This window comes from Rhinolophus ferrumequinum, chromosome 17 (genome assembly GCF_004115265.2).
Source record: "Rhinolophus ferrumequinum isolate MPI-CBG mRhiFer1 chromosome 17, mRhiFer1_v1.p, whole genome shotgun sequence".
Lineage (NCBI taxonomy): Eukaryota > Metazoa > Chordata > Mammalia > Chiroptera > Rhinolophidae > Rhinolophus > Rhinolophus ferrumequinum.
The window spans coordinates 8386648-8410596 of NC_046300.1; the positions used below are offsets into that span (position 1 = coordinate 8386648).

Below are 23949 nucleotides of genomic sequence, written 5' to 3' on the forward strand. Positions count from 1 at the left end.
CCACAGAAACCGCTGAACGTCTAACTGCACCAACAGTGTGTGCTTTGCAGGCGTTTCTTACCGTTCTGACTCCTCACTATGAGAACCGAAGGAGTTCAGGCTGCATCCAACTCACCTCCCTGGTGGCACCCCCCACCTTGTTCCCCCGTGTCTTCCTTGCTCAAGAAACGTCCTGTGCGTGCACCTTCTTGCCTGGGCCCTCGCACAGGCTCTCCCCAGCCATGCCTCATCCCACAGTGTCTGTCTGTCTGTCAGAGTCCTATTCACCCTGCAGGCACCCATCAGATAGCACCCTCTCCACGAAACCACCACCAACCCTCCGAACGGAAATAACTGCCATTCCTTTGCTGTTCCCTTAGGCCTCTGGTGATACCTGTGCAGTCACAGAACTTATCACATTCTGCCGTGTCTCAATTAACTGACGGGTATTTATCTCTCCCACCAATCTTTGCATGTCACAGACAGGGGCCGATTCCCACACATCCCAGGTGCCCCAGGCAGTTAAATGCGCTTCAGTAACACGTGACTGAAGAGCCTTGCAGGCTCAACGCGGGGGCCCTTTCGGGTAATTCAGCAAGCACTTCTGAGCACCTGCCATGCCAAGAACTGTGCTGGGTAACAGGTGCCTCACAGGCTTCAGGAGCTCGACACCTAGACGGCGAGGAAAATACCCAAGCACTTCCACACTCTGCAGCGCGCTGCGGGGAGGAAGTGGCATGTGTTCGAGGAGGCAGTGCTTCCAAACCTTCCCGTGCACAGGCTGGAGGAGTCACCAGATTCTAGTTCAGCAGGTCTGAGGTGGGACCTGAGTTCTGCATTTCTAACAGGCTCTCAGGCTATGCTGATGCTGTTGGTACACTGACAATAAATAATGAGGGGTGAAGGTACAACAGAAGCGGGGAGATTAACTGTACAGGGAGGGATTTGAGAAGACGGTCTTCAGAGACATGGGATTTCACACAGCAACCCCCGCTGCGACAGGCCAGGGCAGAAGAAGATGGCATGGGTCTCTGCCTAACAGAAACATACAGGTTGGCAGGGAGACGGGCGTGCAAACTCGTGACCACAGGACAGAGCTGCACAGACACCAAAGCAAAGTGCCTTAGAACAAAGGAAGGAATGTTTGGCCATTTCTCTCCCTTTGAGAAAAACAACGATGTACGAAATGAGCCTTGAAGCAACGGTAGGATTCTGCTGGCAGATGTGAGCGGTACTCCGAGCCAAAGGAAGACTAGAGCAAAGAAAGGCCCAGGAGTTGGAGAACATAGATCATGAAGAGACAACCAGCAGGAGGAGACTGTGGACAACCAGGGCAGTAAGGCACAGAAGGGGCCAACCGTGGAGGACCTGGACTCTCAAGAACACAGCTGGCAGTCCTAGAAAAGTCGCCCGGGAGTGGGGGTCAGCGCCAACAGGACGTCCATAAGCTCACGTCCACAGATGGCAGAGACGGGATTGTGTGGGCAGCTTAGAATAATCGGAGATTCAGGTAAATCAGCAGTCCTCCCCTAATCCTACTGAAAAGCAGCCACCACCTGCCGCTCCTGCACCCCCACTACGCCAGGGCTCTCCCTACATGTCTGGCTGACTTAAAGTGACAGCCTATGCACATGGCGGGAAAAAGACAAGCTTTACCCAACAGGGATAAGAGTGCCTTTAAAACCACCAGGAGATGTGCGGCTCTGCTCTACTTCCTGCTCCCTGACAAGTGTCTACCCCATTCTCCCTGTGGTGCGGAAGAACAGAAGTTCCTTCAAGAACAAGCCAGAACTGGTCTTTCCCGCTCTGCCATTAGTGCAGGTGCAATCCTGTGCTCTCTGGATGAACTATGGAAAATGCATCCTAGTTTTCTTAGGCACACCCCTAATCCCCTGCCCTGAGTGTCATTTATAAATAAGTAAGTGAATAATTATTCCCTAGCCTCATTCATTCATTCACTCACTCACTCTTTCAAGGATTTCCTGAGTCATACTGTACCATGCAAGGAACTATGTTGGGCGTGGGGCGCTACCTCTTCGCCTCAGCTCCTTCCACTTTTCTCCCAGGTCCCTCTATTCTTATCACACCAGCTGCTTGCTGCTGCCCCAAAATACTCAGCATGCTCCTGCCTCAGGGCGCTAGGATACTCTTCCCTCAGATATGCTCAGGGACCACTCCCTCACTTCATTCAGATCTACTCAGAGAGGCTGGCTCTGGTCCCTCTAACAAAAATAGCACGCTCCGTCCCCTCGTCCTGTTTCACTTTTCTTCATAGCACTTATCAGCTGGACATTTCCCATCCATTTATTTTTTTATTGGAATATAAGCTCACACTCACAGAGGCATCTGCCTACTGTGCTCGCTGCTGTGTCCCCAGCCAGCGCTTAGAACCGTGTTTGGCACACGCACGGCACTGGCATATCTGCTGAATACACTGTTGAATGAGAATGAAATGGGAAGCCACTCAGAGCTGAATGACATGATCAAAGCTGAGTATGAGGAAAAATAATGTTAGCTGCACAGGATCATTCCCTAAAGGGCGAGAATTCTCTCCGCATGCTACTAAAGAAATCCTGGCTTAGGTCAAAGGTAAAGAGGGTCTGAACGGTGGTTTACTGAGCACCTCTTACGTAAACACTTCAGTAAATAATTCAGTCACAGCCACTGCTCTCATGGAGTTCTAATACTATAATTATGTAATTGTTATTGCGATCGCCACAAAATACATATAAAAGAGAGGATGAGCCAAAGCCAAGTCCAGAGTTTCAATCTGACATGACTACATGGGTGCCATGCCACCCTGACACAGAGAAAAGAGATGGTTTAGAAGGGAAACAGGCTTCATTTTAGACATAACGAGTAAGGGATCAACAGGACAAACTGAAATACAGGTCTAGTATTTAGGAGCAAAATAAGTGGTAGAAACACAGATTTGAAAGCCATTTGTAATTTGTAGACTATGCCAACAAGTGCTTACCTGGAAGACATGCCAGCACAGTGAGATTTGCTGGTTCTCAGGATAGCTCTGTCAAGGTTACGTGACATTTCAATTTTACAAATCAGCACAGGAAAAATAAGCTTACGACCTGTGCGTCACTTAAATATGTATCCCTTAGAAGTCTACTCCTTTTATGTAACCATCTGAAGTGCAGCTACAGGACTGTGCTAATAATAGTTGGCTCTTAAGAGCGGAGGAGGCGGCATACTACAAAAGCTCAGGAACAAGAAAGGTTACTCCTTAGCATCAAATGTCTCTGATCGAGGAGTTTGGATTCAGACACAAATCCTGATTTTAGTGTCTCCACAATCAGCACTATAAGCAATCTCACTTGCCCACCTGGTTACAAGTCTTCTTGAGCTTATTATCCCTCCGTTGTTGTTTTTTTAATGTGGTAAAATATACATCACGTAAAATTGACCATTTCAACCATTTTTAAGTGTACAGTTCAGCAATACTAAGTAGATTCACATTGTTGTGCAACTATCACCACCATCCATCTCCAGAACCTTTTCACCTTCGCAAGCGGAAATCTGTCCCCATGAAACAGTAACTCCCCGTTCCCCTCCCCCCAGCCCGAGCAATCACCATTCTACTTTCTGTGTGTACGGACTGGACAACTCTAGTTACCTCACTGAAGTGGAATCATACACTATTTGTCCTTTTGTGACTGGCTTATTTCATTTGGCATAACGTCTTTAAGATTCATCCATGTTGTAGCATGTATCAGAATTTCCTTCCTTTTTAAGGCTGAATAATATTTCATTGTATATGTGGAAAAAATGTACCACCTTTTGTTCATCCATTCAACTGTCAATGCACCGTTGAGTTGCTTCCATCTTTTGGCTACTGTGAAAAACGCTGCTATGAACACGGGTGTTTAGATACCTGTCTTTGAGCTTATTTTTTGAAAGCATTTTTGTGTTCTGATCAGATATGCAGCACACTCCTTCCAGACATACTGGGCCGTATGTGAATTACTGAGCTACTTTGCCTGCCAAAGGCCCAAATTCTTGCCCTTACCTTCATGGCCCTGAACACAGCTGGTCAGGCCACCGGGACACAGCAGCCATCCCAGTGCCCTCTGGCCTGCCATCCTGTAAGCAGCTAAGCATCTTCAGCTTCAGCTGAGAAAGGGAGCAAAGTGTCTAGTTAATGCTTTGGAAAGAGTCTGCTTTAAGCTCCAGCAGAGCTATAAGACTTCAAAGATGAGATGCAAAATTTAACAGTGACTTCTCTTATGTCAGTCATTCAGTCACCAACCAGGATAGTCCCATGAGCACCTGCAGTGACCTGGAAAAAAAAAAGTTCTTCACTTCTGGTTCATCTGTACTCTTTAACAAGAGATGCCTCCAATTTCTAGATACTATACTGAAACTACAGAAGTCACATTGGGACAGTAAAGCAAAAGAAACTTACTCCAAAAGTCTTAAACTTGACAAAGGCCGCATCAGTATACCACAGGGGTCAGCCAGCCACAGTCAGGGGGTTTGGCCCATGCCTGTTTTTGTAAATAAAGTTTTACTGCAACACGGAACCCATTCGTTTTACTGGAACCCATTCGTTTATGTACTGTGTACAGCTGCTTTGGTGCTACCACAACAGACTTGAGTAGTTGCAACTGAAACTGTACGACTCACAAATCCTAAAATATTTACTATCTGGCTCTTTACAGAAAATGCTTGCCAACTCCTGGTTCACACAGCTTGGTTCATTCTCCTCAACTGGAAACAAGTGGTGACGTGAAAAGGCCTTACTAAACTAACTGTGGGGAAGAAGGCTGGTTTCATACCAAAGAGGCAATGGGAGTGGCAACACTCAACAAATCAAAAGTAGGAAAGGAGACGCCATGCTTGTAATTTAGGAGGGGCTTGGAACACACCTTTAGAAAAACAATGTGGTCTCATTTTCCATCAATCAGCCCACAAAATGAACCAGGAGTGGCCAAGGGGCAAACAATGGAGTCTCGCACAAAATAATAAAGGAACCACCTGCAGTAAGAAGCATCTTCAGACACAGGCTTCTGAAATTACCCAGCTGGACAGCCAAGGTCCAGAAGTCTTGGGTGAACCCCCTGAATGCTGCTTGGTTGGTAACTGATTTTCCAAGGTACCTCCAACTCTCTCGGCCCACCTACATGCCAGGCAGCATCAAGTTCTCTCATTCATCTAACTGATGTTCAAATTTAACATTACCCACAATATAACCTGAAGAAGGAAGAGAGCAAAACTGACTTTTTGATGACTATGAATTCATATCACAAGTGCACATGTGCTCTCAAGGAGCCCATTCTTTCTCTTAGTTCTAACTGCTCATTAAGAAGGGGCAAGGCTGAAAATGAACACTGCTACCTGAAAAAGGTCAGGAGAAAACCCTGGGAATGAACAATATTCAGAAGCACAAATTTTCCATGTCAGAATCAAGAGTCAAGAATTCCCATGTCCAGAAGACTAGCAGAAAAAGCCTCCGTCTTTCTTCTGTACTGAGACAGGAGAGTGGGCTTGCATCTGAACACATACGTTGCTGCCCTCCGCTCTCAAAGATGACACTGCAGTTGGTGTTTGTCCCCTGCTCTGTTTCACACCATCGCAGGGCAGGTGAGTAATCCGACAGAGGATGTGAAAGCATGGCTTCCACAACCAAGCAGCTGTGTTGGGGCTCAGATAATATAGTGCTGTGCCTCATGCAATCTCTTAATATCTCTAAGCCTCAGGGTTTTTTCACGTGTAAAATGAATGGCTTTGCTACAGGACTTCTATGGCTCCATCTAAGATGATTATTCTGGCTCTATAATTACACCTGTGGAGCTCACTGCATTACACATAACATAAAAATGGCAAGCATCAACAAGTCCTTACTTCACTTCCTGATATCCCTCTCCACCTACTCTTTCAACACAAAATCAAGTGTGACAAATAAGGCAAGATTCCAAACCCAAACGTGTGGCTCTTGAAGCCAGTTTCAGCACCTGGATTTAGTGGGCCAAACGGAAATATTCAAATACTGTGCCTTTCGCTCGTGAAAAAGACATTCCTTCGGGAAGCTAAATTCTCAGATCTGGGTTCAAAAGCAGGGGCCTTGGGAAAATGCTGGGAAGGCTGATGCCACCAGCTCTTGAGGAGCCATTTATTAGTGGTTGCACACCAGAGAGAGAGAGAGAGAGAGAGAGAGAGAGAGAGAGAGAGAGAGAGAAGCTCCTTTCTCCTAAGCTTGTGGGTCAGCAAATACTATGCAGGTTTGGTGACCCCATTCTCTTCTCACTAATAAAAAGGAAGGCGTGGGTGAGGGGAGGGGAGAATATATGGATTGGTTAGTCTAGACCTCATGAATCAGTTGTGAACACTCACTGGATCTGGGCAGTCTGCCCAACTTGCTGGACCCACATGAACCTCACAGATGTGGCCTGGGCACTGGGCTCCTGGAAGCCCAGAGGGAAGAAGATGAACCCGACTGCTGGCAGGGGACAAGAGCCTCGATGGACGCAAACCTCTCCACCCAGACCAAGCCTCATGCTGTAGGTTGCCCAGAAGCCTTGTGCTACTATCCTCCCAACCTTTAAGATAAAATGATTTGCCAAGAAGAAGGACGATGAGCTTTTTCTCATAGAAAACTACTCAGTTGGATTCATAACCCAAGATCCAAAGATGGGCTTCAGGAGAAATGCTCTTCAGACTGAATGCAAAATTTTACGCATACATATGGAAGTATGTGCATTTTGCTGGGGAGAGGGTTCATCACTTTCACTTTTCAAAGAGTTTCAAATCACCATAGATACAGAATGTGATTTTTTTTCTTCAATCCAATATATTACCTTTTCTGTTATACCTCTACTTAATTAGCCAACAGGTACCCAAGGAATTTAAATTCAAGTATTTCCAGAAAAGAAAATGAAGCGAAGTTCAAGAGTTGGCCGTCAGGTTTGAGAATGTGGCATGCCTGCTAGTGCAGAGTTTCATACTCCCTAAAACTCGAGAAGACAGAAACAATGACATGTCCGTAAGGAGGAACACGACTGATCTGACGTAGATTAATTCACATGGTAGCAGCTAAAATCAGCCCAGTCACTGTCAGGAACAGAAGAGGCAATGGCAGAGCCTGAAAGAATACTTGACCCGGAATACAGACTAGTCTCTATTCTCTAGTCCTAGCTCTGCCGAATTTAACCTGTGACCTTGGACAAGTCCCTTCTTCTGTGCTTGGGTCCTTCTCTGCAAAATGCAGACTACTGAAGTAGAGCACTGGTTTGCAAACTCTTTTAAGGCAATGAACTTTATGGTTACTTAAAATCATCTAGAATTCATCAGAATCTAAAACAAATTCAAAATGGCAGGTTGAATATCCGCATTTATCTCCACTCCATCTAGAAACCCCATTAAGTTATGATTCGTAAGTATCTTCTACTTCCTGAGCATTTACCACATGATTCTTTTAAGTGTATTAACTAATGGAATCCTTAACACTCTTGTTAGGCAGGTGATGATCCCCATTTTACAGATGAAGGAACTGAATCACCAGTGTTTAAGGAACTTGCCCAGGTTTTCACAGCTAATAAGCGGCAGAGCCAGGATTCAAACTCAGGCTCGAGTCTGTTTTATGCGTATTACCTCTCATACTGACAATCAAGAAATAGCAAAGCCCCCAAGGAAAAAGAAGCTGAAAGAGATTAGAAATGTTATGAAAAGCAGACAAACGTGTAGTCACTGACTTAGGTGGAGAATACTGACTGCTGCAGATGGCAAACCACTGCAGAACCCCCTCCAAAATTCAACTGTTGGAGACACACACGTTTCCTCTTATGGTGTGAGCATAAGAAAGGCTGAAAACAGGCGGGAGGCGTCCCCTCACCAGCCAAGCAACTGCAGAGGACCAGAGGTTTATTCTCTGGACAGGATAAACTAGAGACTCCACACTTGGGTAACCAGGGCACCACTGAAGGCAGGGAGCGGCCCCATTCAGGAGGCTTAAGTGAATGTTTGCACACAGAAGCCAGAGGCCCGGGTCTCCTCCCACCATAAGGCTCCTAAAATAACAGCAAGGCTTATTCCATCTAGGCAGACCAGGAGTAGCGTCACCAAAGAACTTGGAAACACAAATTCTCAAGCCCATGCCAGATGTACTGAATAAAAAATTCTGGGGTGAGGCCCAAAAACCGGTGAATAAGGCTGCCAGGTGATTCTAATGCCCCTGAAGTTTGAGAGCCACTGGCCTACAGGGAGGCCCACTAGTCAATAAACCCATCCCACACCAAAAAGCTTCCAACTTTTCAATGCCTCTTTATTTGGAAGACAGTCTGGAATCACCAGAAGTTTCAGGAAAGACGCTATCCTGAAAGAGAGACCGAAACAGATTTCACAGAGCAGCACTAGAGAATGGGAGGGAAATGTGGGAGAGCCTGGTTGGCTTGGTCTTTCCCTGGCCCCCACCATCATACTGCCACTAAGCTCGGTCTCAGGTGCTACATAATAGTTAGAGAACCAATGAAGCAGATACTCTCTACGGTCCTGTGCAGCTAGCCTGTGCCTTTATACTGGTCTTTATGTCCCAGATCCTTGAAACTATTACAGCAACTTAGAATGACACTCGGTTGGAAATCGAATAATTTACTTGTCCCCTTGTATGAACAAAAAGCATTTCAATGGAAAAATCATACAAGCATTTTTATGCTAAAGGTTGGCTATATTCTGTATTTGCATTAAATGCAGAGGCAAAATTCATTGCTTTAATTTATGTAGAGGTATCTGTGGCCATCCCCCTCTATCACGCCTTTCTTTGCTTCTCTGTATCTTACAAGCTTTCCTTGGCTCACCCTTTCAGGCTAAATCCTTTTTTTTCATTATTATTAAATTTATTGAGGTGACAATGGTTAGCACAGGCTAAATCTTAATCCAAAAATTCTCCCCTATTACTGTTTTTCACCAGTCTCTACTCACGCCAGTGATCATTCTGCTGCTTACAAATCTCTACTAGCCTCTACATCTTGTACCACATAATCACGGTGGACAAAAATCTCTCATTTACATCTAGTTCCTCTGCCTCCTTTAGTCCAGCTCATTTTCTCAAATCCCTTGGTTCTCTGCTAAAGATCCTTCCCCCTCTCAGGCCACTCCACTCCTCTCCTGGAAAACTTCAGGAGGGGTTTAGAGTGATGAAAACTTATGCCAGGCATTATGCACAGAATACCACTAATGTTCTCGTTTCATCCTCACACTAACACTGAGAATTAGGAATCATCCCTATTTTCACATTTGGAAAACTGATGCTTAGAGAAAGAAATTAAGTAACCTGCCCAATTTTAATCCAAACCCTTCAATCTCTAAAGCCACACCCTTAGTCATTCTATTCTACGGCCTGCAGAGGTCTGACTCCAATATGTGGAAGAAAAAAAGCTTCCTTAATCCTGCAGAAAATAAAAGCAAAAAGAGCTCCGTCGGAGTATTGTTTTGGTTTGAAACGAGGTCCTCCGCAGATGCTGACAGCCTTCCAGCCAAAGCACAACAGGGAACACGGCTTGCAGCAGCAGCATCTCCCCGCCTGGAGGGCTCCACATGGCTCAGCAGCCGGGCCAAGGAGCAGCCCAGCATGCTCTCCAGCAGATGGATGCAAAACACAGGCGGAAGGATGGCCCCTGCGCCCAGAATGCCAGTAGGGAACAGGTGGTTAAGAGACCCCGCTCCCCACGCAGCCCAGCAGTCCGTTTGCCGACCTTTGTGGTGGTGGCAGTGGTGTGCCTCCCAGTGTGGGGTCGAGCAGCTGCCCACTTCAAAGGATTTCCAGATCCGATTTTGAAAGCTCTTAAGAGACCAGGTAGTAATCTAATAATCAAGAGCAAGCAGTGACTCCTAAGGAAAAGCCTACAACACAGCTAACTTCGAAGGGCACAAAGACATGTCTATGGTGACAAGAGAAGGTGCTTCAGTGCCCATCAGAATGTGGAGACAGCCACCGCCCCTTCCTCGGTGGAAGGGCTGCAAGTGCATTTTCTCTTGTCGGTGTGACAGAAAGGGGAGGCGGGGACTCCAGCGTCTCCCACTCCGAGGGCCTCAGCGGCGCCCCTCTCAGCCTTTCCTTGTAAGGGCTGAGCGGCTGTGCCTGTCCGTCTCCCACGCCGCACCTCTCTCCTCCACTCGGTCTCCTCCAACCTCCTTTCCCCAGCCCTCAGCCCGCTAGACCGCTCTTCCCCTGTCGGCCCCGCCCCTCTTTCCTCCGCTCCGGGTTCCTTTCCCCTCAGCCCCGCGCCGTCCAGCCCTTGGTACCTTGAGCGTCACGTCGCACAGCTTGCCCTGCCGCCGGATCTCCTCCATGACGCCGTAGCCGCGACTAGGCAACTCGGACACGGAGAAGTGCACCAGGTCTTCCAGCTCCTCGGCGCCGTCCTCCACCATCTTCCCCCGCCGCCTCGACTGCGCAGGCCTGGCCGGCCGGCTCCAAACTCAACAGGGCGGGGCGCGGGAGCACGCCGACGGCAGCTCGGGCGCCGGGCTGGGATCAGAGGGGCCTGCGCGGCCGCCGTAGTCAAAGACAGCTCTGCGCCGGAAGTCCTGCTGCCCCGCTTCCTGGTTCATGTGCAGCCTTCGTTCCCTCGCCATCCCGATCCTAGTCTCCTGTTTGCAGCTGCCGCAGTCTTCCTAAAATCATCCGCCCCATCTCCCGTCTTACCGATTCTGCCCTGGCCTTACTCGTATCTCAACAGAGGACCTCAGACTTCATTTCCGCCACCACCCCGATACTTCCGGAACCTCCGGAAGCAACCCGTTGCCATGGCGGCTGTGTATACAGCCCCACAGCCGAGCATACCGGTTTTCGGTCGCGGCAGTTGCAGCGGTCGCGCTGCGAAAGGGCTGCTGCCTCCTAAGAGGTGAGCAGGGGACATGCGCCGGGGTGGGGAGAAGGGAGATTGGAGAGAGGGTGTATGCCACGGCGGCGGGCAGCGGCTGGGATCGGAACACCGCTCCACGCGGAGTTCACTGGGTTGGCTCGCTGATCAGTGAAACCTGGGCGGATGAGGACGCGGCGTCGCGGGGTCCGTTGCAGCTTGGCTGAGGCTTAGATTCTTCAGATCTAACGTTCTCTGGCCCCACAGGGTCCTACATAGTTCAGAGGGCGCGAGGCGGGGGGCCAGAGGTCTTCTGGGTTCTTCTGCACTTGTAGGTTTTCGAACTGGAGGGGCTCCCGGAACGCCAGTCTGAGTCCTTCGAGTTACAGGTTAGGAAACCGCTCCAGAGAGGGATAGGAATGGTCTCAAGGCCCACTGCCTCCCAGATTCCACCTCGGGGTCCGGCATGTTGGGTGAGGAAACGGAGAAAGGCCAGTTAGTCCTGCCTGGATCCGAGTCTTTTGTTTAACCCAAGAATGGGTGCGTTTGGGACCGATTCTTTTGTTTGTTTCATTTTGGTTCAGATGCTTCTGCCGCTCTGATGTCTATGAGGGTTTCCCATGAGAGCCCCTCATCTGGGCAGAAGCGCTGGAAGATAGGGACTCTCCTGGTGCCTACCGACCCAGGAGATGCTCCCTATCCTTTTATCAAGCTTTCAGATGCTTGGTGGCAATTCTGTTCGTTCTCACCTCTAAAACAAATGAGCAAACCGCGATCCTCTCAGCAGGGATGTTTCTTGGTGACCACTCAGAGGTTTATTTATTTACACCAGAAATATGGAAGGAGAGTGCCAGGAAGAGAGGGGCATTCATTCCCCACAAGGTCCTGAGGGAGAAGGATCCTACTAAAAGGGAGGGCGTGGTGAGAGACTGAATATGTTTTTCTGCAAGTAGTGCCTGGAAACCAAGTGTCCTTCTAGAAGGGCTGTGGACTCAGGTATTGGCGGTGGTGTGGAAGGGGAGTGACATTATATGCCCCTTGGGACTTTCTCAGTAGTGCCCGAAGATGGAGCAACATGGAGATTCAGCCACCCTCTGACTTCCAACCATGACCATCACCACCACCACCATTTCTTGAGCACCTGCTCTGTGCTGGGCACTGCTCTGGACATTGAGTGGGGACTCAAAAGAGATGAAAGGCACAGCCCTATCTCCCAAGCAGTTTGTAATTTAATTCGGGAGCTGAAACCCACTCAAATGATGCGACGTAAGAATAGTAACAAGCATTTCAGTAAGTGCAAGATGGCATGGGGTCCCCAAATGTCTGGGTGTTGAGGGGCTGCTGAGTAGCAGTCTCAAGGGGAGGGGGGGATGTAGTTAGTAGAGAAGGTTTGCCTCTGTTGGGTATGGCTTCTGGCATGCTTGGTGCCATGGGTGTGTGCATGGGGAGGGCTTGGGAATCACAGATAGGATGACTGCATGCAAGTACATGTTGGCAAATTGTGGGGTAGAGAAGAGCTAGTCTCAGAGGGGAGGGTGGTGCTTGGAGCTGGCCTGTGCTGCCCTTGTGCTGTCAGTGAGTGGGGGCTGCTGGGAGAGCACCTGCCCCCAGAGCTGCTCTACTTCTTCATGGTACCCTTCAGAGGGCATCCTGGGCAGGAGGACGTGCCCTTGGACGTGTGTAGGGAATGGTTCCAGAGCTTTAGAAAATGAGGGTGTTTCCTTGAGTTAGAACACACTTCCCTCCACTCTCAACTTCCCAGTAGTCTAGATCAAAGTGAACTTTACATGAGATTTTCTTTTCAATTTCCTCAATTTAGGATTCATAGTAGAGTTATTTGTAGCTTTTTGTTCTTGGAGCTCAATTTTTCCGACAAAAATTTCAGGACTGCAATTGGACAAGCCATTATCCTTGTTCACCTGAGTACCCTTCAGATTCATTTTCTAAAAATTAGGAGGTCTGAATGATCCCACAGTGGAAAAGACTTCCATGAAATCATGACTTGAGGAATGTAGGAAGTGGACACACACTCTACAATAGGCAAATATGAACGTAACATGTTTGCTTATTTGATTTGACATATGAAGGGCTTGTAACTGGGGTTAGAGTTCAGTGTCCACATTGAAACTAAATGGAAAGGGCAGGCCCTGTCACTGTTTATCTTGCCTCTAGAGATACTCAGTGCTACTTGATGATAGTTAATACAATTGTAAGAGGAAATCAAGTTGTGTCTAGAAACGTGGAGGAACATTAATATTTTAAAAGCATGGAATCATTTTTATCAGGTAATACTCATTGAACCTCTCTTAGATAATGCATGTAAAATGTTAACGTTCTTTATGTAATGTACTTTTTTAAAAAGTGCAATAATTAACTTCATTAAAAAGAAGAAATCCCTGCTATGCCTTACTTTTCTTTACAGTAAAGGTCTTGAAAATTAGCTTTTTAACAACATTAAACATCATATCAGTTTGTTAGAGTGCTTTGCAATAGCCCAGGCAAGCTATTTATCCTTAATAACTGTGTTGATATTGCTTTTTTCTAATTTGAAGATGAAATGGAGCCAGCTCCCTCCCTATGCCTCATGTTTCCCTAACTCTTCATAAATTCATTAAATTCCTTTGTTGGTTGTCTTTTTCAAAAGTATGCAGTTTTCTTTAGCCTCAACTCCTCTCTGCTGCACATAAATGAAGAAATACAAATATACAGAAAGAAAATGAAGAGAATATAGTTAGGCTTTAGGAGAGGAAGAAGAAGTAGGGGATGACCGGTGATTTTGCTCTCAATGGAGTGCCAGAGAAGAAAGAATATTTGATTATGGGCTAGATTAAATATATATCCAGCGAATCTTTTTTCTGATCTAAGTTATCGATGGAGGTGCTGCACTTGAAGTAAGGTATATTAATGAAGAAAAGAATTAGCTTTAAGACCTTTCATAGTAAATATTTGCAAGGAAAATCTAATGAATGAGGCAAAGCATTAGTGGACTCGGATACAGGACCTGTCTAGAAACTACATCTAAGATTAGGCCACTACAGGGAGCGTTCTTTGCTTTGTTTTTCGGTCCTGTAGGGGGTCATTGGTGGACAATGGCAAGGCAACCTGTAAAGTAGGAAGTACACATACTTATTGGGCAGTGTCCCACGGGTAGAGCACTGAAATGCTAAGGGGTGAAAAAGAAGACTGGCATCCAGTGGGATAGGAAGCTTTGGACTGCACATCACTCGTTTCCGATCTTCTTAATGAATGACGCCTCCCCTCTATTGTCATTTGATGATAATGACTACTGAAAATTTCGCTATTTTCTTCTTTTTAGCTAGAATGGGTACTAGGAAAAAAGTTCATGCGTTTGTCCGTGTCAGACCCACCGATGACTTTGCTCATGAAATGATCAGATACGGAGATGACAACAAAGTAAGTGCAATGTGTTTGCCTTCACCTGCCTGGGTCTCTCTCTGTCCCTCCTCCAAACAACCTCAAAGGACCAAGACAGAATTGGTAAAAGTTTAGATGGACTCTAGAGTCCATAAAGACCAAGCCATACCCTCACAATGCCACTGATGAAAAAACTCCTATTTTTAATTGTCTTTTTGGTTAGTGAGTTTACCTTTATCCTTGTTATGTGACACAGAAAAACTGACATTTGTCCATACTCATAAAACTTTCCGGTGATCAGATCTGCTGTTACATAATCTCCCGGAGGGTACAGTGGGTATGTCTCCAGTGGATAACTGTTAAACTTACCAAGCAGTGAGGGGAACTCTTTGTCAAGAGAACTGGAAAGATTTATCCATCCCCATGTTCTCACTGCTGTCCTGAGAACCTTTCTGAAGCCTGTGACGGGCTTAGGGTAGCTTGAGAGTGTTAGATGCTGTTATTCAGCAAATATTTGTGGATCTACTTTGGGCAGCATTGAGACATTGTTTAAGGGAGGAATTCAAGGGGCAAACTGCTCAAGCTTCAAACATTCTAGCAGTCAGGAAAAAGTTCACATGCAGCCCTGTGAAGTGTACCCCTGTTGGACATGGTTTCAGTGGACACAGAAGCATAGAACAGTTAATGTGTGAATGGACCAAGCCTCTCCCTCGATCTTGGTTTTCTCCGTGTGGCCGTGTCTTGGCTCCTGCATAAGGGCAGCCAGTCTACGATTCCAACGAGAGTCTTTACATCGGAAGTCCCCATTGCGAAGAATGGACTCTACCATTGACCTAACCCAGTAAGTTCCTAAACGAGCAGCTGCCATGGTACCTTGCTATGGAGGGATCTAAAAATCTAAAAATTGTTTTAGGCATCTTTGCATCTAAACATCTGCTGATTACAAGTAGGTAGGCACCCTTGCTTTACTCTAATACCAGTGAGTAACTGTCTGACCAGGCCAGAGCCTTTCCTGAAGCTCTTATTTCATCACGATTCACAATGGCCATCGCGTGTGTGAGGATAGCCATGTACACCGTGCTTAGGGAGGCTTCACTGCCAGCAACCAGAGAGAGAAATGGGGCGACCAGAGATAGAGGTGGGGTGACCAGAGAGAGAAATGGGGCGACCAGAGATAGAGATGTGATGACCGGAGAGAGATGGGGTGACCAGAGATAGAGGTGGGGTGACCAGAGAGAGAAATGGGGCGACCAGAGATAGAGATGTGATGACCGGAGAGAGATGGGGCAACCAGAGATAGAGGTGGGGTGACCGGAGAGAGAAATGGGGTGACCAGAGATATAGGTGGGACAACCGGAGAGAGAAATGGGGCAACCAGAGATAGAGGTGGGGTGACCGGAGAAAGAGGTCACCCAGCCACTGTGACCAAGCCCACTGTTTCTCTGGCCTAATCCAAGGCCTCCCTGTGCTTGCTGAATTGCTATCTGCAGCTGGTTTAATAAGAACATGATAAATGTGCTTGACATCATGTCATAGATGGAGGAACCAAGACAGCACCCTGCAAACTAGGGAGAGATGTACCAAAACCAGCAAGTGCGCCAGTTCCCTGATCCGTCTACCACGGCTCGTGCGGCCTCCCGACAGGAGCGGCCTCCTCCCCAAAGACATCATCTGGAATAGCAGCCCATACTTGGGAGTCCCTGTTCTTCCTAGTTCACTTCTCCTGTTTCCTCCAGGTCAATATTTTTATACCGGTTTCCTAACACATAACTTCCTCCCAACCTCCGTTTCTCTCTTCTCCTAGACCATTAATATTCACTTAAAAAGAGATACTCAGAGAGGAGTTGTCAATAACCAGCAGACAGACTGGTCATTCAGGCTGGATGGAGTTCTCCATGACGCCTCTCAAGACTTGGTGTATGAGACAGTCGCGAAGGATGTGGTCTCTCAGGCTCTCAATGGCTATAATGGTAATTTAGTTCATTAGCTGTCGTTTTACGTAAGGACCCGCAGAACCCCTCGTGGAGGAAGTGGTGCACGTGGTTTTTGGTGAATAAAATAAAATATAACCTCCTTTACTAACTTTTGGTCACTTATTTGTCTGTCTCCATGTTTTTATGGGGGGAAACTTATTTGCTTGGTGACATTATAGGCATGACTTGATCCAATGTCCTGGGACCCTACCTTCACAGGAGTGACCCTGGCTCTCTCTAGGTTACAGGGATTCAACTATTATCCTGTTTCAGATCTCTCAAATATTAGTTTTGAAGATAATGCCGTTATGATTAATTTGATTGCATCCAAACATTTTTCTCTTGGCCACCTGCTAGGAGCCATTTCCATTCATTCTACCAGCACAATCTGTTCATATTCTAGTATGAGATTATTTAGATCTAGCTAAAAACTTGAGGAGGGTTGGATTTTCCTAACAAATTGAAAGCGACTTTATTAGGAAATTTTTACCAACTTGCTCAATGTAAGATTGTTTTAAAATCGCAGAAAGATTTTAAAATCCTTAAAATATATCATAGTCTGCAGACTTTGCCCATAGGGTGGCTGCTGACTAGAAGGTTCCCTGTTTGCAAGTTTTAGGTCTTGAAAAGTGTTGAGTGTAGATCCTCAAACATTGTAATCCCTGCTTGTGATGACGTAGCTGTGGTCCTCATGGACCCTGAGGAGATGTGGCCTGGGGAGGCAGAGACAGAGCAACTAGGGAGGTTTAGAGTCTCGGGCCCTGGGTGCTGTGAAACCACAAATGGGCTCTGAGTCCCAGCTGAAGGGACTCCTTCCTGCACATTTGTATTGGGTAATACTGCTTCTGACTTCCAGCTCAGATCCTGAATTAAGGCCTCTGGTGATTGGTAAGACCTACCAATCCCAGGAACTAGAGCATCCATTTGGCAAAGGCGAACACTGATTTCCATGGCACAGCATTGCCCGGGCAGGTCTGTTGTGTAAACACCCAGAGGCAGCCTTTAGGGTGGGGTCTGGCTCAGCCTGCCCAAACGGAGGAGGAGCAGATGGGAACGGGAGCCCAGGGTGACTGCACGGTTTGTGTCCTGGAGCTTGGTGGTGATGGTACCTCAAGGATGCAAGAGGGGCAAGTGAAAGTCTCCCCAGAGAGGGCAGGGGCACCACCTCAGGAACTGGTCATGGTGGTCTGTTTCTGGAAGTGGCAAGAAATCAACTAGCAGCCCTGTTTGGTCCTGTGGGAACTTTCAGTCTACAAAGAATTCTCACCACTAACAGGAAATGCCCTCTCCACTCCCATCTCTTCCTGGGGATTTTGAAAGCTCACCTTGCCTCCTGCCTGGCCAGCAGCCCAGGGAGGCCTAGCCCTGAGACCCTGGCAGTTCACGACCTTGCTAAAGAAGGCCTGGAGTTCAATACTCTTATCTCTTTCCTCATCTTTCTAGGAAAATACCTAGTTCCTCTGTTCCCCGGGATTCCCTGCTCTCCTCAGAAGCTGTAGGGTCAGATCTTCTCATGGTAGAGGGAACAATAGAACACTCTGGAGCACAGATTGAGAGCAGCTGTCTGTGTTTTGATCATTTGTGTCCCTGCTTCCCTGCCGGCCTGCCCTCTGTGGCAGGAATTCCTGGCATCCCTGGCTGCTCCTGGTGGCTACCTTCACACCAGAGTCCTAGCTGGCACCAGGCATGCTGGGGGATGGGAGAGCTATCTTTGGAGCCATTTTCCTGGATGTGTCACCAAATCATATTTTGAAATATTTACAGGCACCATCATGTGCTATGGGCAGACAGGAGCTGGCAAGACGTACACCATGACGGGGGCAACTGAGAATTACAAGCACCGGGGGATCCTTCCTCGTGCCCTACAGCAGGTAGAATGGGCCTGCAGGTGGGGTGCCACACACGTTCCCTCCCTACCATAGGTGCTGCCCATCCCAGGCCGGCCACTGGAAACATGGGTGCAGGCCTCAAAGGAGTCTCAGGCTTCAGGGGAAACAGGATGCACATGGTTTTGTGCGTGTGTGTGTCAGTGTGTCAGAGGCCTCAGGAAACCGGGAGTTCAGGTTTCAGACTCTGACCCAAGCCAGTGCTGAGCCTGTTTACTCATTCGTGACAGGGAGTGGGACATGCTGACTGGCTTTTTGCCGCTCGGTGGCCTGTGATCCTGTAACTGAGGATTTGGAGGTCTGAATCATGTTCCTTCCTGGTTTTAATGAGGGGATATGGACCCCGCAGAGCTTCCTTACTGGCCTGCTCTGGCTTCTTCCACCACCATAACCCCAGAAAGAGCCATGGGAAGAAGCGGGGGCAGGGGGCACGATATCGACTCTCAGGACTGAGTTCTCCCTGGGGGTCTCGGAAGTGAGAATGAAGACGACAGAAGGGCCTTCCTTTGGGGTCTGCTAGCCTGGGTTCTGTGAGGACCCTCTGTTTGGAAGTAGGAGGCAAAGGGCTTTTCCCCAAAAGCATCTTGAGCTTTTATAGCCCTGTCCTGTAAGAAACCATCCATGCTTTAATATCCTTAATATCCCACTGTCAAAGCTGTAGTATCTCAGCATCTTGGACTCCAGTAGTGTAGCCAAGTGCTGCCCAATAGAAATATCATGTAAGTCACGTATGCAATTTTGAATTTTCCAGTAGCCACATTTAAAAAAGTAAACCAGGTGAAATTAATTTTAATAATATATTTTGTTTAATGCAACATACCCAAAATACCATTTCTACATGTAATCAGTATGAAAGTTATTGTAATATTTTATATTCTTTTTCTCATACTAAGTCTTCGAAATCCAGGGTGTATTTTATACTTACAGCATTTCAATTTAGACATTAAATATTAATCAGAAATCCTTGATCTGTATTTAGATTTCATAAAATTTACAATTGAAAAAGTAGATTTAGAACCCCAATCCTTCTAAACATACTTAAAAGTTTACCAGGAACTAAATTTAGTATCAGTCTTTCAATTTCAATTTCAGTTCATTGAAATTAAATAAAAATTTAAATTTAGTTCCTCATTTGCACTAGTGACATTTCAAGTGCTCAACAGCCCCCTGTGGCTAGTGTCTGCCATATTGGACAGCACAGAGCTAGACTGTCAGAGTAAGATGGGACCTCAGGGATCATCCAGCCAACTCCTCGTTTGACAGATAAGAAAATTAAGATCTGGAGAGGGGAAAAGATCAGTCCAAAGTCAGCTGCTGATAAGTATTGGGGAGGGTATTAGGAGTTGAGAAGGCTGAGTTCTGGCTTCACTTCTTCCTTTACTAGCTGAGTGACCATAGACAAACCATTTTATTGCATGGAGCTTTCCATAAATGGGTATTGCCCTGCCCTGCTTCAGTCACAGAGAGTTCTGAGGATGGAATTAAATAATGGCTGTGAAAGAGGCTTCTATATGGTGAGGCCCCATAAAACTAGAGATCTTCACTCCAGAGTCCTTTCTATTCATCATTCCTCAACGTCTGCATAACTATTAGCCAATCTGTAAGTCACTCCTCAAAAAACAAGATGATAAATATCACCCGATGGACTAAGAATTATAATTATTGTTGTTGATAACTGTCACACCAACTAGACTGTAAATTCTTTTAGGACAAGGATTTTCTTATTGTACTTTTGATGTTCTCTCATGAAGTAAGAACTCCCCTAACACTGGCTGATCATGGGAATTCTGCTCTTGGTAACTGCTGTCCAATTTCCCATCTAGGTTTTTAGGATGATTGAGGAACGCCCCACACACGCCATCACCGTGCGTGTTTCCTACCTAGAAATCTATAATGAGAGCCTATTTGATCTCCTGTCCACTCTGCCCTATGTTGGACCCTCAGTCACGCCAATGACCATCGTGGAAAACCCTCAAGGAGTCTTTGTTAAGGGCTTGTCAGTCCATCTCACAAGTCAGGAGGAGGATGCATTCAGCCTCCTTTTTGAGGTGAGATGATCAAGTCTAAGGTTTCCTTCCTTCCACCCTTCCTTCTTCCTTCCCTTCCTCCCTTCTTTCCTTGTATTCTTTTCCTCACTCCCTTCTTCTTAGTTTTTTACTTTGATAATCAGAATGAAAATTAATATATACTCATTTAGCAATTTCAGCTAATACTGAAAAAATACAGGACTGAAAAAAGAATTCACTCATTTGTTTTCTACATATGGCAACAATGATGTATATTTGGCTTCTTTCCTTCCAGTCTTTTTTCTTGTGAAGTTTTTCTTTATGTAATTGAAAATTGTCCTTTTTTTCCCCCCTGGTTAACATTAAATCATGAGCATTTGTGGTATAGAAAAAAATAAGGATTAATGTCCTTGGTATATAAAAGCTCTTACAAATCAATTTAAAAATCCCACAGTGTATGTTATTCTTTTAAAAGTCCTATTAGATGGAACTCTTATACATTGCTGGTGAAATGTAAAATAGTGAAGCCATTTTAGCCGTTTCCTAAAAAGTTAAAATTAATTTTATCCACAGGACCTAGCAACTATACTCCTAGGAATGTACCCAAAACAAATGAAAGCATATGTATACACAAAAACTTGTACACAAATATTCATAGCAGCAATATTCATAATAGTCAAAGATTTGCATCTTTATCTGATGCTGCTAAGCCTGAATTTCTCCAGGTAAAGCCAAGGACTGCCATTGCTGGGTCATAGAATATATGTGTCTTACGCTTTCTTAGATGATGCCAACTATTTTCCATCATGGTACACTCTCACAGCAGGCTATCAGAATTCTCATTATTATAGCTTTAAAATTCTGATCTATCTGGCCGGTGTGTGTTTCCTACTGTGGTCTTGGTTGGCATTTCCAGGATTATCAATGAAATTAGGAACTTTTCATGTGTTTATTAACCATTTGGGTTTCCCTGTTCCTGTCTTTTATTTATTTCCTTTACAGGTCTTTTTTTTTTCTTAGTTACATGTATAAATTCTTTTTATATTCTGAAAACTAGTTCTTTTTCAGTAAAAAAACTAGTTCTTTTTTAAGTATTTCTGTTTTTATGTGTGTTAGTTACAACTATCTCCTCTTTCCTGTGGCTTGCTTTTTCTGTCTCTGTGTTATATGATGAACAAAAATTCTTAATTTTAGATTAGTTGAATGTGTATAAATTTTTTATTTTGGCTTTTTGTGTAAAGAACATATAAGAGGATTTATTTAAAAAAATCCACTGTTAGAATTCACCAGTGAAGCCATCTGGTCCTGGACTTTTGTTTGTAGGGAGGTTTTTGATTACTAATTCAATCTCCTTACTAGTAATTGTCCTGTTCAGATGTTCTATTTTATCGTGATTCAGTCTTGGTAATCTGACAGTCCCTATCTTTTAACTGAAGCATTTCATTCCATTTGCAATTAATGTAAATTATTAATATATTTGGGTTTAAATCTGTCATATTTTTGTGTGCTTTCTTTGTCCCATTTATTCTGTATTTCTTTTTGTTGTTTTGTTTTTGTTTTTATTTTATTCTCTTCTTGTTCTATATTTCTTTTTCTTACCTGTTTTGCCCTCTTTTTAGTTAGATATTTTTTATTATACTTGTTTCCCCCTTTACTGCTTTGGAAGTTATATATTTATTCATATTTATACTCTGTCTCTTTCAGTCTCTCTGTCTCAGTGTGTGTGTGTTTCTCTGTCTCTCAGTTTATCCTAGAAATAACAATTTGCATATTTAGTTCATATATACACATACATAAACAAATAAGTATGTATAACTGGTGAAATCTTAATAAACTCTGTGGATTATACCAATGTCAATTTCTTGGTTTTAATATTGTGCTATGGTTTTGCAAGATGTTATCATAGAGAGACTGAGTGAAGGGGATAGAGGTCCTTGCTGCCATTTCTTTGAAACTTCCTATGAATCAACTATTATTTTAGCATAACATTATAATTATTTTATTATAACATAATTATAATTATTTCAAAATAAAATGTTTGAAAATAAAAACTTCTAAAAATCTAAAATAAATAAAAACCTTTTCCTTCCTCCTGGATTCTACAAGTACCTTAAGAATGTTGCTTTGTCTTTTACATTTTTGTTTTTTAACCCCACAGGGCATTTCATTAATGTTTTATATAGTCAATTTACATTTACCCTTATATTTACCACTTTCATTGCTTTTGCTTTCTTTTGTTTCCTTTCTGAGATTGTTCTCCTTTCTGATGTACATCTGTTAGAGTGAGCATGCTGATGATAAAGTTTCTTTTGGTTTTTGAAATGTCTTTGTTTTACTCTTCAATCTTTTTTTTTTTTTTCCAAGTCAAGTTGTTGTCCTTTCAATCTTAGTTGTGGAGGGTGCCATTCAGCTTTAAGTTGTTGTCCTTTCAGTCTTAGTTGTGGAGGGCACAGCTCAGCTCCAGGTCCAGTTGCCGTTGCTAGTTGCAGGGGGCACAGCCCACCATCCCTTGCGGGAGTTGAAACCGGCAACCTTGTGGTTGAGAGGACGCACTCCAACCAACTGAGTCATCCGGGAGCTCAGTGGCAGCTCAGCTCAAAGTGCCGTGTTCAATTTTAGTTGCAGGGGGCGCCTGCCCACCATCCCTTGCGGGAGTCGAGGAATCGAACTGGCAACCTTGTGGTTGAGAGCCCACTGGCCCACTTGGGAATCGAACCAGCAGCCTTCGGAGTTAGGAGCATAGAGCTCTAACCGCCAGAGCTACCGGGCCAGCCCTTTACTCTTCAATCTTGAAAGATATCTTTGCTAGGCATCAAATTCTGTTTTGGCATTTGTTTTCTTTTACCACATTATTGCAGTTATGGTTTCCATTGTTACTGGTGAGAAGTCAACTGTCAGTCTATTAAATAGACCTTTAAAAGTATTAGTCTGGGTTCTCTGAGAAGCAGATGCCAAGATGGGATTAAATGTGCAAAAGATTTTATGAGAAGTTTCTGTGTCAAGGAAGTAGGAAGGGAACCAGGTAAGCCTGGAAAACCATTAAGCCATGACGCAAATCTACCTGAAGTGACAGAAGGAAAGGTTGGTGGAAGCATCCATGCAGTGTAAAGAAGTTTCAGTGTAAAGAACTCAGGAATCCTTGAGCCAAAGTTGGCCAACTCGGAACATGTATTAGTGTCTCTGCCACAGTCAGTCATTGGTGGGAAGCAGTCCTTCTTGTGATTTATTACACTTCATGAATCAGGATTCATGTCTTTCATGTCAACTGAAAAAAATCTCAGCCATATTATTTTGAATATTGCTTCTCCCCCACCCTTTTTAAAAAAATATATCAATTATCTCCTTCTAGAATTCTGATTAGAAAGACTTCTATCTTCTCACTCTGTACTCCATGTCTCTTAACCCTTCTTTTATGTTATTTAACCTTTTATCTCTTCCTTAAATGTTTGGTGGAATTCACCAGTGAGCCCATCTGGGCCTGGTGATTTCTGTTTGGAAGGTTATTAATTGATTCTATTTCTTTAATAGGTATAGGCCTATTCAGATTGTCTAATTCTTCTGTGAGTTTTGGCAGATTATGTCTTTCAAAGAATTGATCCATTTCATCTAGATTATCAAATTTGTAGGCCAAAACTTGTTCATAACATTCTTTTATTATAGTTTTAATGTCCATAGGATCTGTAGTAATGTCCCCTCTTTTATTTGTGATATTAATTTGTGTCCTCTTTTTTCCTAAGTTGGCCTGGCTAGAGGCTTATCAATTTTATCTATCATTTTACAGAACCAGCTTTTGGTTTCATTGATTTTTTTTTCCTGTTGATTCCTATCTTCAGTTTCATTGATTTCTGCTCTAATTTTTATTGTTTCTTCTGCTTGCTTTGGATTTCATTTGCTCTTCTTTTTCTAGTTTCCTAAGGTG

General features: G+C 44.9%; 2 protein-coding genes across 14 annotated transcripts in view; one reads left to right on the forward strand and one right to left on the reverse strand.

Moving 5' to 3' along the window:
• KLHL18 (kelch like family member 18) overlaps positions 1 to 10395 on the reverse strand; it is a 49206-nt gene extending 38811 nt beyond the window's left edge. For both annotated transcript variants that reach the window (XM_033131549.1, XM_033131548.1), the window contains exon 1: positions 10231 to 10395. In XM_033131549.1, the coding sequence (XP_032987440.1) occupies positions 10231 to 10359 (129 nt within the window). In that variant the 5' untranslated portion in view covers positions 10360 to 10395. The remainder of the gene's footprint in view (positions 1 to 10230) is intronic.
• Positions 10396 to 10701: 306 nt separating this feature from the next.
• Positions 10702 to 23949, forward strand: part of KIF9 (kinesin family member 9) — a 41021-nt gene continuing 27773 nt past the window's right edge. For 8 of the 12 annotated variants that reach the window (XM_033131544.1, XM_033131545.1, XM_033131541.1 and 5 more), the window contains exons 1-5: positions 10706 to 10832; positions 14111 to 14204; positions 15970 to 16135; positions 17903 to 18009; positions 19848 to 20072. In XM_033131544.1, the coding sequence (XP_032987435.1) occupies positions 10735 to 10832; positions 14111 to 14204; positions 15970 to 16135; positions 17903 to 18009; positions 19848 to 20072 (690 nt within the window). In that variant the 5' untranslated portion in view covers positions 10706 to 10734. Of the gene's footprint in view, positions 10833 to 11843; positions 12081 to 14106; positions 14205 to 15969; positions 16136 to 17902; positions 18010 to 19847; positions 20073 to 23949 lie in introns of all 12 variants that reach the window. The other 4 variants (XM_033131540.1, XM_033131538.1, XM_033131537.1 and 1 more) reach the window with 4 other exon arrangements.